General features: G+C 38.3%; 1 protein-coding gene across 5 annotated transcripts in view; it reads left to right on the top strand.

Annotated features, from left to right (window-relative positions):
• Nucleotides 1–215: 215 nt before the first annotated feature.
• The window catches only part of MBOAT2 (membrane bound O-acyltransferase domain containing 2), an 83,864-nt gene continuing 68,038 nt past the window's right edge, over nucleotides 216–16,041 (top strand). For 4 of the 5 annotated variants that reach the window (XM_053937870.1, XM_053937867.1, XM_053937866.1 and 1 more), the window contains exon 1: nucleotides 216–344. Coding sequence is in view for 3 of the 5 variants with exons in the window: in XM_053937867.1 (XP_053793842.1) it covers nucleotides 273–344 (72 nt within the window). In the remaining 2 variants the exon portion in view is untranslated. Of the gene's footprint in view, nucleotides 345–13,144; nucleotides 13,226–16,041 lie in introns of those variants that run through there. The other variant, XM_053937868.1, reaches the window with a different exon arrangement.

The raw sequence follows: 16,041 nt of genomic DNA, 5'->3' as shown, positions 1-16,041 counted from the left end.
CGGTGCGCGCAGCTCCCACCCACCCTCAGCGCGGAGCGGCCGCGGCGGCGCCGCCTCGTCCCGCCCAGCCCGCCGGGGGGCGGGGATTGGGCGAGCCCGCCCGTCACTCCGCGGCGGCGCCGCGCAGCGATTGGTCGCCGGCGCTGTCAGTCATCGGCGGGACCGCGCCCGCCCCTTGTTGTCACGGCGCCGTGCGGGGCTGGGGCCGCTCGCGCCGCTGTTGTTGCCGCCGCCGCGGGAGCCCGGGCGGGGAGCGGCTCCCCGGCCTCGCCATGGCCACCAGCACCACGGGCTCCACGCTGCTGCAGCCCCTCAGCAACGCCGTGCGCCTGCCCGTCGACCAGGTGAGGATGGGGAGGCGCCCGCCCCGCCGCCGCTCCCGCGGGCTCGCCGGGGAGGGACCGCACCGCGCCCCCGCTCCGCGCCGTCCTGCCCCGCCCCGGCCCCCCGCGGCCCCTCCATCCATCCGTGGGGCCGGGGCAGAGCGGGCAGCGCCCGGAGCGGGGGATGGCCGCGGTTCCTCTCCGCACCCGCGGGCGGGGGGCGCCGGGGCGGCGGCCGCGCTTGGCGGGCAGGTGCGCCCGCTCCGCGCCCGCCCCGGCTGGTCCAGCATCCCGCCCGCATCCAACGCTGTCCTGCCCGGCCCTGCCTCGCCCCAACTTGTTGGCATCGTCAGTCGGCCAGATGTGGATCCGCAGCTGGGAATGGGGCCGGTGTCAGTTCAAGGGATGCAAAGGTTGGGTAATAATTGCAAATGCGAAGCAGCGCGCTGCGCCTGGATGCGCCTGCCAGGGGGGTTTACACGCGGTGTTAAATAATGTGCGCCGCACACAATGCTGCTGGGAATTCGTATGTGCTTTGTAGGCAGAGCGTTTCTGTGGTATCTATTGTCCAAGTGATATAAAAATTCCTGAACGCTGTTAATCCTGGTATCTTCACAAAATATCAGCAGATTATAAAATAAGATTGGGAAACTGAGGTTTGCCAAGTTTAATCACTGAAGAATGGACCAGAATGTTTGTTTATGGGGGAAGTGGTCTAGACCTCCAAAATCTACAGAATATTTATGTATTTAGGCATACTTAAGAAAAGTAATTGTCGTATAAATTTTGTGGCACCAAGAATTTTCATGTTAGTAATTTTTATTTTTTTTAACGCTTCATTCATGTACCTATAAGTGAAACACATCAAAGAAAACAGTCTGTGCTTCAGTAGAAGGGAGACTTTGATGACTTGTTTTTACAAAATACACCTGATAAGTGAGAGAAGTAACTGGAAATGAAACACAGAGGAAGGAGCATACCTAGTGAAAGTATTTTGGAAGTGACTGAGTTATGCATTCTTCTTTTTTCTTCCCCCATTCCCTAGCCACTTGTTTGAGTGGAAGGATGGTTAAGGATATACATGAAAAAGTACCATCTAGAAAACTGGTAAAACAGGCAAGTTGAAATTGAGCTTGCTGGGATGGAATAGATACTGTGCACCCCTTGCAATGATACCTGTGGCTGGGATCAATGGCACCTCGTGGCTTGGTGCCCCATACCTGCAGGTGCCATGTGGTTATTTCTGTAAAATGGGCAGCTTCTACAGGATACTGTAAAATACGTCAGAGTTGACCATCTTTGTAAGGCATGATGTTGGTGGTGTATATTTTTTATGCTCCTAGTAGTAGTCATAAATTTAATTGTTTATGACATGGTGTGACTACTGCCAAAATTTTTTTAATGCTGTGGGTACGACATTTTGATGATAATGGAGTTACTTTGTATCAAAGCCTGGAAATCTTCCCTGTATTGAATGTTTTGCAACAGATGCTGCTGTAGGGCCAAGATGTTTTTATGAAGTACACTTTGAGCTCTGTTGGAGCTTTTGGGAGTAATCACATTGGAGGGTGGCTAGGCATGTAGTTTAGAAGGTTTGTTATAAGCAGTTGGAAGTCAGACATACATTGTTTTTGGACATCAGTGGACTGTACATAATATAGGTCCAGTTCTGTATGAAGAGCACTGATTGTGACAAGTATGAATTGAAGAGCTTCAAAATTTTGCTGGACTGAGGAGAACATATCTATAAAAAAACCTGATTTAAAAAAGCAATGTTTTTTGCAACCTCAGCTCAAGATTCTATCTTGGTAGTAAGTTTGTAATACAGAAAGAATGTGAATTGTGTTCAGTGTAATCAAATCAAAGGGAGTGAAGGAGATAATGAGGTCAGGGAAGAAAAAGTTCTGATACTCTTTGGTGTGTTTGCTCAGAGATTATGCATGACATTTGGTGATACTATAAGCATATTCAGAATAAAAATGTAGCATTCCTTTGAACAAATAATAGAAGAATGAAGGTTTTTTGTTTAGTACATTGTTTCTACTACTTGATCCAAATCTGTACTATGACTACAGTCATACCAATACAGCAGCTGCTTGAAATAGGCACTCTGGTATAATACCAGCACTCAGAACTGCTGGACATCAGTAAGGTTTTTTTCTCCGCTCAGTTTCAGTTTTGACCAGAAGTAGATACTAATCTGTATCCAAAATGTTGCTTAAATTGTGATTTAGGTTTAAGCCATTACTACCTAATTATCCTGATAAGGCATATAACTCTTGAAGACAAACTGATGTAGCATCTGTCCATGTTGCCTTACTCTCTGGTGTTCCAACAAATGAATGGAGAACCTTCCCTATTTGGCAGTGCATGGAAGTAGAAATTTAAGTTCAAGGTGAAATTGCTATCTTTAAGATTAATCAATCAGATCCACATCTCTGTGTGAGAGAAATTGATTACTTTTTTGCTTAATGCTTGGCAGAACTAGAGGCAAAGATTTGAGAATGGTTTTGGTTATGTCCTAGTTGGACATCAGTGCAAAATATGAAGGGTGAGCTCCATCAGAGCCATTTGTCACAGCAGTCTTCTCTATGTGCCCAGCTCTGTTGCAAAAGAAAATCTTTGTTGCTTTAACAATTTGCTAGACATTTTTTCTTGGAACTAGAGTACTAGGTAGCTAAAGGAATGGAGAAGAACTTGTTTTCAGCTCCTGTGTGTATTTCCCAGAAAGGTATTGTGCAGTAACTTGTTGCTGTGTTAACCTTTCCTGTGGCTCTCATTTTGTCTTGCACCAAGTTAACCTAAAGGGCTACTTGGAAAAGTTAATGTGTTCTTTATAAACTTCTTGGGCCAGTTTTTCTGTTGTTATTTTCAGTCATTTGATGAAGGGGAAGATGCTCAGTGTCAGCAAGAACCTAGAGCAAACTTACCTTTCTTCTGTATTTTGTAGTAGGAAAAAAGAAATCACTGCTTGGGAGTGAAAAGCCTCATAAAAACAGTTTCTTTTCACATCTTGGAGAATGTAAATTGGCTGCTGAGGACAGGAAGCATTCTGTCAACAGCTCACATTAGGTCCTTAAAGTTAATGAATGAGTGAATAAATATTAATGTACTTCATATTCCTTGTGTCTTTTCAGGGGACAGAAGGAATAAAGGTGGCCATGTCCTTCACAACCTAGACTACTTCCCAAGAGAAGTATGGGGAGGTTTACCATAAAGTCTTGGCTGCTAGAGTATCACATGTTGCATAATGCGTTGAGGTTGCAACTTGAATTATTTTATTGTAGTTACATGTGTCACCTACCTTTATATTTTTCCTGTCTGTTCTCATGTAATATTTCTGCCTCTGCTTCTTTCTTCTTTCTCTAAGGTGAAGCCCAACAAATAATATGTTGGACTTTGGTCTGTTTCCAATTCTATTACTACCTTGCTGATTTTCTATTGACAAATGACTTACCTTGATGTGTCAGCTTACTTGTCATTAAATTGGAAAGATTTAAATTTGCTATGACAATGATTCTAGGAGAGCGAAGCTTTCTTTTTGGCTTTTTGGTCACTGTGGGGTTAGGGGAATCCAGAGATTAATCATTGCTTTCATTGCTTCCACCAGAGGGAGCAAAATTTTTTTTACTAAAAATGTACAGAAATTGTAGGGATTATTTCTGCCCTTCATTTGTTGTAGAAATTAGTAATTTCAGTAGAGGAATAGTTGAGCAGGGGACATAGGAGACTGACTATGACAATAAGTGAACATCAGCTTTTTATATGAGTTGTCTAAAAGACTGATCTTGAGATCCTGAAATACCGTCTGAACTTCAGTGATTATCTTCTAGATAAGAAAAGGAAGAATGTGGCTCCAACTACTAGCAGTATAGATGTATGAGGATATGTAGACAGAATAAAGTGTCATGCTTATGATTATGTACTTGACTTAAACTTCAGGATGTAAAATTAAGCAGTGTTTTTTCATCAGAAGAATAAAAAGTTCTGTGCTGTTTCCACACTTTTCTTGGGTTTTGGTTTTTTTTTTTTTTTTCCCAATCTAGTTTTAGCTTTTATTTGGTTAAGTTTGCTCATGTGTCTAGAATAAATACAATTTTCTACAATCAATCTCCAAAGAATCTAAACTGACTTTTTTTTATTAAGAATAGACATAAAAATCCAAGTCTTCCTAAACATGAATTGCATAAACCACACAAACTTCATTCATTTAGTGATCATAAGCCAGCTTGCTGTACCTTTACATGATTTTCTGCATGCGCTTCCTTGTGCACAGAGTTACCCAAGTTGTTTTCCTTGTGCCCTTAACACACTTGGTTCCACATAAAAGCACTGACATATGTTGAGCCCGTGTTTCACCTTTAAGCCCTCAAGGAGAGTGGGCAGAATTTTTTGTCTCCTTGTATATATCTATGAAATATTTGTTTCTTACATTCATATGATGTAAGAAAGCAATTTAGCATTTTTTTCTCCTTTTTTGATGCCTTGGAGGTAAGCACAGCTGTAGCTTGGGGAAAAGGCAAGGCTTGGAGGTGGGGTAGGGAATTTTGCTGAGAAGCATTATATGTCTGATTTGCCTGCAAGGTACATCTGAGTATCTCTTCTAGTTAGATCTGTTATCTCACAAAATTTTGAGCATTAGTGGTGTCTTATCATCCCTTGTTTTCTGCCAAGGCAACATAAAATAGCCTCCTGAGGGCTGAAATGTTTTAGTCTGATAAAAACTTTTTTGTCTAAACATGGAATGGATATCAAAATGTTTGTCCTGTATAACTGTCCAGAATTTAGATGGCCTAACATTTGACTGAAGCATTATCAAACTAGAAAAATGAATAAAGTGAAGAGTGTCCCAAGTTTCCTTCTTTCAACATTGATTTTTAGACCCTTGTCTAAGGGTCTGGTTGTGGAACCCTGAGCAGCTTGTTACTGATTTTTCAGATAAGACCCAGGAAATTTATAAGTAGCAGCTGTGAGTAAAGTTAGCATTTATGGGTGTGTAAAATGCAAACACTGAAGGTAAGGGAGTAGTAGGATAAGCAAATTGTGCCCCTGCTTTACCCTGTACTTTTCCTTATGTGCTGCTAGCAGCAGTCAGGAGAATGAAGGGTGGATGGCAAAACATGATCTTCTATGATGATAGACAGAGACTGTAGTGGATGAAAAAAAGCTGGAAATAAAGTTCTGTTCTTCATTCTGTATGTGCTGTTGTCAGTGATGTTTTTAATAGTTTGGATTTGCTAGCCAAGTTTTTAGTAGTTTCTTAACCTCCCTTTGAACTCTTGGAAGGGAGGGAATGTATCATCAGGAGGGTCCTGTACAGTGACACCTTTCCCAGGTTTTACTATTAATGGTTAGGTGTTGACTTACTCAACAAACAATAGGTAAAGACTTAACTCTGCAATGAAAAATACATAGAGAAGGATGAAATGGTTGGGATAAGAGGAAAAATTGACAAGAGAAAAGTGACTGTCTTGAAGGAAGAGGTGAAATCTGTCATGAACAGAGTTGGAAAAGAAAGCAAACACTGGGTTACAGGTTAGAAAAGATGGGCCATTTATGAAGTGATAGAAAGATTTAGTGCAAGAAGAAAATAAATCCATGTTATTCAGGTCCATGAATATTGTTGTGAGGATGTAAATTACTGAGCTGCTGTAATTCTTTAATATTTACAGAAGTAGCAGTGAATTTTATTCTCACATGCTTTCATAGGGTATGTTTTCTTCAGTTTTTTGCAAAGCAGTGGAAAAACTCAAATATAGTTACACCTAAGGTTTCTACAGTAAACATTTAAACTAAATACTCTTTACCTGAACAGCTTCTAGTCACCTGCATTGTTTTGTCTCATTCTTTTCACATCTTTATGCAAGTGGTTGAGGTTGTGTATGAACACACATCTGTGCTCATGACAGTACAACCCATTTCTGAAACCAAAATGGGGCACAGGAGTTGCTATAAAATACTGCAGTTCTGGGATGTAGAAAGAAATAGTGAAGTGCTCAAAGAGCAGTCTAATAAAGAAAAAATATTAAGGCATATGGAAGATAAAAAGAGTCACTATTTACTGAGTGCACGGTTACCACTGTGTTGCTTTCTGTTTCTGTAGGGTTTCTGCTGTAAATCTCTTGTACCACAGCTATGTTGATCTTTTCTCTCTGTGGGCCTTTTCTTGAGTACTGCGCTGACTTTAAGCAAGAGTTCTGAAAAAGCAATAGAACTGAAATAGATGAGTCATCTTTATCATTCAGTGGACCTGACATTTGTTAACTTTTCACACTTGTTGACCTAATGAAGCACTGTGTTACATCCTTTGCAGACTTTATTACAGAATACTTTCTTCACATTTATTATTTTAACTAATGTGCATTTTTCCTGAGTAACATGTGCCCATTTTTTTTCCTTGTTCCCCTTGAACTAGGGAGTCTAGACTCGAGTTTTATTTTCTCCTGAAAAGTGAGAAGCCAAGTGAAAACCTGTTTGCTTGATGTGTGCATCTTCACAGTATTTTTGTTACAAGGAAAGTTGATGTATCTCTTCAGTATGCATATTTCATTTTCCTTCTTTCCTTTTGGAAGTATTTTAGATTCAACATCTGTTGAATCAACATTGCTAGTCTTTTAGCACTTAAGTGAACAGATCTGTTTGAGAATTTCAATTTGTCTGCAAATTTAGAGAAGTACTTGTTATGCGTACTTGTTTTAAGTGATCATTCTGGTAGCTAAGCCATTTTTTGCAAAGGAAAACTTCCATAGCTCTGCTTTTTATTCTAGAATAATATATCCAGAGGTGAAAAAGCTATTTTGGTTTGGCTATAGTGTTGTGACTTTCTGTAGTTGGGATTTTGATGTTTTCTTCTATTTCCAGTTAAAGTGACCTAAGCTGCAGAAGGTGTACTTATTCTGAAATGTGGCTTTTGAGCATACTGGTTGTATTACTACAGTGGTATATTCTATATTGTAATGCCACCTGTACAGATAATTCTTAAACTTTCTGACCTGCCTTTTGACTGAGTAATGCTCTTGATTCTACTGCTTCCTCTCAATCTTACATATATATATATATATATATATATATATATATAAAATATATAAATACACACACATATATAAAACCCCAGTTGTTCAATTGACTAAACGTGTCATTAAAAAATTGGACCGAAGGCCTACTAAAGTGAATTGGGTTTTATTCTTTTATTCTTCATGGTGGAAAGCCTAGAAAGAATTTAGGGTCATCACAAATTTGCAGAATTTTAGAAGTACAGTGATGGCTTGAGATTTGTAGAATGTCTACCTGTAAAATACACTAGCAAATAATTTTCTGTAATGGAATTGAATGTAAGAAGTCAGATAAAATATTTTAATATAGAAGTATAATTCTAAATGTTAGTAAAATATTATTAAAAATGGGATTAATTTGAAAAGATGTAGCATCTTTGTCCATTGCTTGTGTGGACTGCTGCATACTGCAGATACTTGAAGGGTTGCTGTTGTGATGCTTGGAGATGAGGCTTGGCTGATCTCATGGGAATGATTGCTGGACTGGGAAAAGCAGGAAGATAATAGACATGGAGGAATACAGACAGTGTTGGGTAGTAGTTCGTTCAAGGGAGAGTGTAATGAAGAGCCCTCTCCTATTTTTTTTCCTTTCCACAGAGAGCACTAGGAAGCTGACATTTTAAAGATGGGGAATATTTGTTCTACTTGCTAATTGAAATTACTATTGCCGTTACCAGATTTGTGCTTGCTATATGGACAAGAGACTTACTTTCAGTGCCTGTTGCTTATTTTAAGATGTATTTTGGTTTCTCACATACTAGGAGAATATAATTGTAGTGAAGTATGATCTTAATTGAGAAAATGTACGTTTCTGGTTGCATTTGAGAAAGATACCTCCATTGATGTTGGTTATTTTGCTTTATTTTTAAATGCCTAGGAAAGTGAGTAGCTTGTGATGTTTTTTGCAAAATTTCAGACACTGTAATGGTTCTCTGGGCTTTCAAAGAAAAACTTGTCATTCAAATACACATTTAAATACCCTGTATTTATAGAGGATAGAGAATAGAAATTTTCAGTTCCCCTGGAGTTGCTAGATGGAGCTTAAAGATTAACTAGCAACAAAAGGATAAAAGAATGTAAAAATATGCACACAGGATGATAAACATAGCTGGAACTATTGGATAAACAGATAATGAGGAATATAGTGGATTTTTGACAGAGTTCTATCTCAAGAAGTAACAGCTCATTCCCAAAAAAAGTTCAAGGAAAGGTCATCTGTAATATTGAGGCACTTAAGGAGTATGACCACTAGAGACCCCTTTAGACAACCCTCTAGGACCATAGAAGGGCTTCCAATAGGAGACAGATGCATGCAAATGAGTTCTAGGAAAAATGATGTTTATGTATTAGCTAGGAAGTACACTGTAATGAATATGTATGATCATGATGGGATAAATACGCTGTTGTAAAGTTTCACACACATTTGATTAGAGAAGATATCCTCTGAAAGTGTCCAGCACTGTAATAAAGACTGCTTTCTAATACTTCAAATTGTGTTATTTTCCAGCTGATTTTGTTATCAGTGTACTGCTGATACATGTGACAGAGTAGAGATTTTGAGTTCATCTCATTATGTGCATGTGCACTGTGAATGTGTGATAAAACCCCATGGTTTTAAAAGCACAGTAACTGAGTTGGTCTTTGTTTGGAGCTGTGTTTTGCCAACATAATGCCAGGCTGTGGTGTTTTGATGTTGTAAACACTTTTTCCCTGGTAGTCTGATATCTGCAATCCTTAACTGGCCAAACCAGTTTTTGCTTAACAGAAGCAAGTGGTTTAGGTCCTTATTGTTTCTGAAGAGAGAAGAAAACAAAACACACAAACAAAAAAACCCAAGCCAGCATTCTTAATCTGATTTCACCTTTGAATCAAACTTGCATCCTAGATTTTGGATATTCCTGTGAATAAATAGCTTTTTTTGACAACTCATGATCTATAATGGTGAATTCTTAAGAGCCCATCAGAGAGAACACCCTTCAGCCAATATCTTCCTATCATTAATGAATTAGTTTTGGTTGTTTTTACTATAAAATGTACATTGGTGTTTCATTTTACATCTTTAGTCATACAGTTTATTTTAGAGTAATTCTGAGTAATGATTAAGTAAGCCTTCTTTGAAAAAGCTTATTGGATTTGATGCTCATTTATTGCACAAACCAGATTACTATTGCCTCCATCATATTATTCATGATGTGCTTCGCTCTCTGTAGCATACTTAAAAATTGCAAACTGGAAACCAAGAGTTGATACTGGAAATAGAAATACTATTAGTAACCTATGTCACAACTGGATTTGATGTTTTGGACTAAAACCAACTTGGAAAGAAAATGTTTAGGGTCTTATGTTAAGTATTTTCATCTGCCAATAAATCAATGGGAAGATGAAGTGTATGTGTCCAATATTAAAAAACGTTTGCCAGTGATGTTGATGTTGACTAACACAAATGGTTTAGAGCATGCACTTCAAGGAAGTGCCTGGTATTACAGGGCTGTACTTGGAGTTTTCATCTGAATAAATGTCCCTTCACAGTGGATACTGTATGAACATTCAGTAATACAGTCTTTGCTGCAAAGAACATTGTGCCTTAATACAATTGATTTCAAAATAATCACTGCTGCTTCTCCTCCATCTCTTCATGTTTCACCTGTGAAGCCAGGTTGAGATTTCACAGCAGGAGTGTTAATTAGTTATATTTTCATCATGTAAGGCAGAGTATTAATTGAATAAAAAAATACATTCAAAAGCATTTTTGCAAGATCTTTGATGCTTTCAGTTGAAAGAGGAATCTTGTTTCTTCCTATCATTCAGAGAAGACACGTTCTCTGAACTACTCTTAAGTATCTGTCATCTTTATCAAATACGCTTGCCAGTATCTCTGAACTCGTCTTCCTGACATTTCCCAATAAATTGAAGAAAATTACCAAGTGGTTTGATTTTGAGCCTTGTAATGGAATTACTTTTTTCAGCTTTACTGTGGAAAATGTTATTTCCCTTTTTTTTCCCTTTAATATTAGTGCAGTAATTTTGAGGAAGTAGTTGGAAAATTGACATTAGTTTCAAATAAGTCATTCTCACTTTTCAGTTCTTATCTGTCTGGCATTAAGCAATTATTAGATAATTGTACAAGTTGTTTTTTTACTTGAAGAAGGTTAGAAATTGGATGGAAGAATATCCACCAATACTGCTGTCTGGTTGCTGTGGAGAAACATTAACTCCCCTGTATGTTATAGCCAACTTTTTGTGAACTCTTGTAGATGTTTTTCATTCCTCAGCTCATTGTTTTTGTGGGAAAGGAAAATAGTGTTGACTTAACTTGGAGCAGGAACAAGAAAATAATGATGTTTAAGGAACAAGGCACAACTGATGCTTCATTAATTGTGGTAAAGTTTGGCAATTTTTGACAAGTATGTGTCAATAAATATCATGCTTGAAAAGGTTTGTGTTTAAAACATTACTGCTCAAGTGGCCCTACAGATTTAGAATAAACATCAAAGCCTTGGTTTTAAGGTCTTCATAAGGTGTATGTACATTATTCTGCCTTGATCTCCTAGCTCTTGCAAGAACTCATTTTAAAGTGGTTTTGTAGTTCATATTCTATTTCTTTTCCTAAAAAGTCTTTTTTCCTCTAATAGTCATAGATACTGAAAAGAAGAGCAAAAGGCTGGAGAAGAGGCATGCTGTGTAGTGTACCTTGCTCACTGGCCCTGTCAGATACAGGAGGAAGCATAGGTCATAACTTTGTCTGTGGTAGAATGGAGGGCCAAAATTACTACAGAGGGAGACAAGTAATGCTGTTATCTTGCACCTCAGAAAAACTGAATTCCAGGGGGAAAATGTACTGTGGTGTGGCTAAGAGGGGTACTCTTAAATCTTTACCTGCAGAATTGCTGTATCCACAGGTTCTTGACTGTTGTCTGTAAAGCATCTTGCATCTTAAACTTGTTATTTTAGGCTCTGCACATGATCAGGTAGGCTTCAGTGCTTCTGCTTCTATCTGGGTAATCTTTTTTTCAAAGCCTAATTCAGCCTAAGAACAGAAGTGTCTTCTTATTTTTCTTCAGGAATAACTTAGAAAAAATGCACTAAAGAACAAACAGACAAAAATCCACAGAAAAACACAACCCCCCAAACAGAACCCTCACATCAGCTTTTATTTATCTGAAGTGTTGTATTGAAGCCGCAGGCATTCACTGCATTTTAAAGGTTTGAATACTTATTTTTCTTCTTATTAGAGAAAATTTGTTAAAAATGAGAAAATAGAGGCACACCAAGACAAGGTAACTTGAAAAGAGTTTGTGTGGGTTGTTGGCAGAAAGAGTAAAATGCAACATTCTTGGGTCATCTTTGGTGCTTCACCAGCTAAACCACTGTTTCTCTTGTGAAGTACTTTGTTGTGAGTGTTGGTCTTTGGGTGTCTCTCAGTACCTTGCTATAGCTGGTAAGCAAAACTTTGTACCATTGTGTTGCTGCTTTTCAGTGGATTATTAGTAGGCTGTACAGTGTGGGCCTGTATGATTAACTTGTGCCATCCAGTTAGGAATTATCTGTGTCAATAAAATTCCCTCTCTGCTTTGGCTGCTTTTCTGAATGAGGCAAATGCCTTCTGTGCTGTGAAGTAGCAGGATTCTGGAGGCCTTGACTGCAGCTATTGGCTTTTGATATTAAAATATAGCTGATATGAAGAGGACGTTTAGCCTAAAATCTGAACTAGTAGATAAAATTTGCATGTATTAAAATTAGTTTTGTAGAAGAATAAAACGAAATACAGAAGAAAAGTTTCTATGTGGACTTAAATTTCTTTAACGATTGATTTAAGGTGCTGTCTCTGTTGTGAAGTTGGAGACTTCTAGGTCTTCAAATCCAGTGTTATGCTAGAATTTGCTCTTGATGATGAAAATCCTTGTGATGGTGACATTTTTCTTTTTTTTCCCTTTATGTTATGAATTGATTGCTAAAATACTTTTTCCTTAGCAATAACTTTGTTTTTACAAAAGCATGGCATAAATCTTATTCTTTTAAAATACTAAAATAAATGTCCTTAAAAATTACATACTTTCTGTTGACCTTTGCAGAGGTCGTGCAAATGGATAATTTCTTATGTAGATAGCTTAATGCAGTTAATGATATAATGGATTTATATTTTGTATAGCTACTCCAAATATTGAAACTGTGAATTTGTGTTCATGTTTTACTATTTCATTTGGCATGAGTTGTGCCTATGAACTGCAGTGCTGGTATGACTAGTTTTGAACCAAAATAGTGGATTTAATTTTGAAATTGCTAGGCTACACACAGCAGGATCTGTAATAGCTTAGTATGTATAACACACACTCACATCATTCATTTCTGAATAGCTAGTGGTGATAATTTACATTATAGTTGTATGGTTTTTATTCTTATGTGCACATAACTTTCCATTACACATTGCTCTCTCTCTAAGATTTTGAGGTGTTATTCTAATTGGCTGAGCTGTTGATATCCTGTACATGAGGAGGAATAAAAAATTCTGTTTTCTTATAAATGTGCTGAATTATAACTGCTCAGGGTGAAACTTGCCATTCTATGGCAAGATATTTTTTTCCCCCATGAAATCTCAGCTTTAAATAGATCTTGGTTAGGTTTTTTTAAGATTTCTTCTGTAAAATTGAAGCTGCTTATTGGAACAGGTTTTATGACCTCATGGAGACACATTACAATTAGGTATGAAGAATGCATCATGCAGCTTTAGGGAACGTGTTGTCTTTGTTCTTTGTGGGTGTTCTGCTCACATCTGACCAAGTCATAAGTATTTAGAAAGTTGTTTTGCCCATACTCACAATATTATAAGAGCTTGGCATAAGTTTTCAAAAGGTACACAAGTATACCATTCCCAATTGTTGAAGTCTGTATATATAACATTTGCCAACAAAATCACTGCTTGGTTGAGTGCCCAGTTTTCATGGAAGCTTTCAAGGTGGTGATGTTCACCTCTGCCCTTGTTCCTGCTCATTTGCTGTCTGTTCCTTTTGTCTCCTAGACAGCCAGATAATTTTTGTCACCCTTTCAAGGCAAGCTGTGTATGTGAAGGCAAGTTCTTCATCTCTCTGTGTGTGGATACAATGAAGCTGTCTGTCAATTCTACGCTGCTCAGCATGGCTTAAGATGGGAGATGGAGTTAGGAAAAGGCTGAAGATTAAATTTTGGCATTGTTTACTAAACCAAGTAGTGCAGTACAGAAAGTGTTTCTGTGGGATGAAGTGGTTGGCATTGAGGATGCAACACGGGTGCTGTAATGATTTTGGGAAATACTGCTTTTGCCTAGGTTAGCTCATGGGCTAAATGTTCACTTACCTTTGGAACAGATAGTCTAGTTCAGTTTAGTTTAAAAGAAATCAGGTTTGTGTATCCAGACACCATTGCACAGCACTTGCAAAGCACATGAAGTGCAGATAACTGGGAGGCTTCAGGAGCCCCCTCTGATCTGAACTAAGCCACTGTGGAGATGCACGAATTATCTCACTGCTGGAATTGGAAGTGCATGCAGTGGAATTTAGGAGCCCGCAGAGTCTGTTTCTCATTCTACTTTCTGTAGTATTGGTGAGGGATGAAACTTCTTTCCATGTGGAAGTGAGTACAAATGGTAGAAATGAGTGCTGTGGACTGAAAGCCACAGCTAAGTTTTGATTTCTGTTGTAGAAATTCTGTGTTTTCTTTTAAAATGTAAGTAGTCAAGTATTCAAGATATTTACCGAGTGAATATATAACCTATGATAGCAGATGCTCAAAAGTCAGAATCAGTGTCAGGTGATGATTACCTCTGTGACTCTGACACTACCCAGCAGTGCTCACAAACTCTTCCATATGAGCTCCTTTATTTGGAAGGCAAATCACTAGTGAACCAGAGGGTTTTTGTGAACTGGAGAAAAATAGGAAAAAAAATAGGTTGTAGTGATGACTTTAAATTTTGCTTGCATTTTGAGATACTTCGGGCCTGATTTATAGGCATGCTGGATAATCAGAATAGCAGCTGAATTTATATTTTCAAAACACAATTCCAGTTAAAGTTCTGTTAAGAGTACTGACTGAAAAACTAGGCACTGAGTGTCTGCAATTGAGCAACCAAAGTTAGTGGGCATTTATTTTACCCTTTGGGCTTTCATAATGTTTGTGCTGCTCATTCACCTTTGGAACAGGAATACTGATCTTATGAAATTATTGCAAAGTTTACATTTGTTGTATATAGTCTTACCATGTTATGGGAAGAGCTGCATAAAATGTAAAGTTTTTTTATTCAGTGTAGAATGCAGATGGTAAGCATTTAATGGGTCACAGGATGAGGGCAAAAACTGGGCAACTCTCCATTTGCTGAATGAATCAGAAATACTACTGGAGAAAATAGAATAAAGCAGCAGAACGAATACAGTAAGAAGTAGGTATATATAAAGGTTAAACTCAAGTTGCATGGCTTTAAAACCTTAACTGCTACATAGCTTGGTTTTACAGATATGTATTTAAAGCTTTGGGGCTTTACAAGTTCTGCAGAGCTCTTGGTGCTTTGTAATCTGCATTTTGGTGCACTGAGACAAGGATAAGAATAGGATTGGTAAGAGTAGAGAAGATATGCATGGTGGTGTGTGACTATTGTGGTGATGCCTTAGATTTCCAAGTATTGTATATGTTTGTGCCCTTTTTAGGAAGAGCACATTAAAAATACCCACTGGCAGTTTTGGACTCATTTGTGAGGAAGGCTTTTGGAAAAGGTTTGTGTTGCTTGGGTCACTTAGTTTTGTGCTTGAAAAACTGACATGATAAATTTGCATCCCTGGAAGTTGGCTTGTGGGGTTGATCTTAAGGTATGTTATCCTGCGTTTTATTGCTGTTCTCAAAATATTCTTCTTGGGGAAGGTGTTCTGGTTTGGTTTTTGTGGTTGATTTTTTTTTTAATGGGGTTTTGTTTGTTTGTTTTTTAATTAATGGATACTGTTTTTCAGATACAGATTTGATCATTAGAGTAAGTAGCTAAACAAAGAGCAAGTGCCCAAGAAAGGTACCCCTTTTTCACTCTCTACATGCTGAATCCTTTCTCAGGTTTGCTTTTTATGTTTTGAGTGAGGATTTTGCTCATTCCTAAACCTGTAGGCTCATCCTGAATCATGAGATTCAAGGTTTGTTGTTTTGTTAGTGTCTGCTCCTATAGAGTTGATGATACAGGCCAGAAATGCCAAGCACTTCTACCCTTTTCATAGTAGTGGTAGGAGCCAGATGATGACTTTTCTTTTTCCCTGGGTCATGCTAGCTTGCTTTTAGTGGTAATCTGAAAAAGAAGGACACTGTGTGATACCAGTTGGTAAATTATCTATATTGCAGTCAAAGCACTAATGTCTGGGAATTCAGACATTAAAACCAGCTAGTGTGTCCATTTCAGGACAGGTATTAATGCTCATTTCTTCCCTCCGTCTCTTTAACTCAACTTCACTACATATCTGTGAATGTGCAACCTTATCTGTCTCCCTTCCCCTTCTAGGCTGTTGAGGATGTGAGTTCTTTGGATCAGAAATATGCTTTGTGGGTTGCATAGCATAGTTTCTGTAACAAGTATGCATACAAATGTTGATACTGAATTAATAATAATTTTTAAAAATTTTTTTTCCTTACCCTTTTTTCTAAAACATTATCAGTTTGTTTCC

Source organism: Vidua chalybeata, chromosome 3, assembly GCF_026979565.1.
Source record: "Vidua chalybeata isolate OUT-0048 chromosome 3, bVidCha1 merged haplotype, whole genome shotgun sequence".
NCBI lineage: Eukaryota > Metazoa > Chordata > Aves > Passeriformes > Viduidae > Vidua > Vidua chalybeata.
This window is presented reverse-complemented; position numbering and strand designations above follow the sequence as displayed.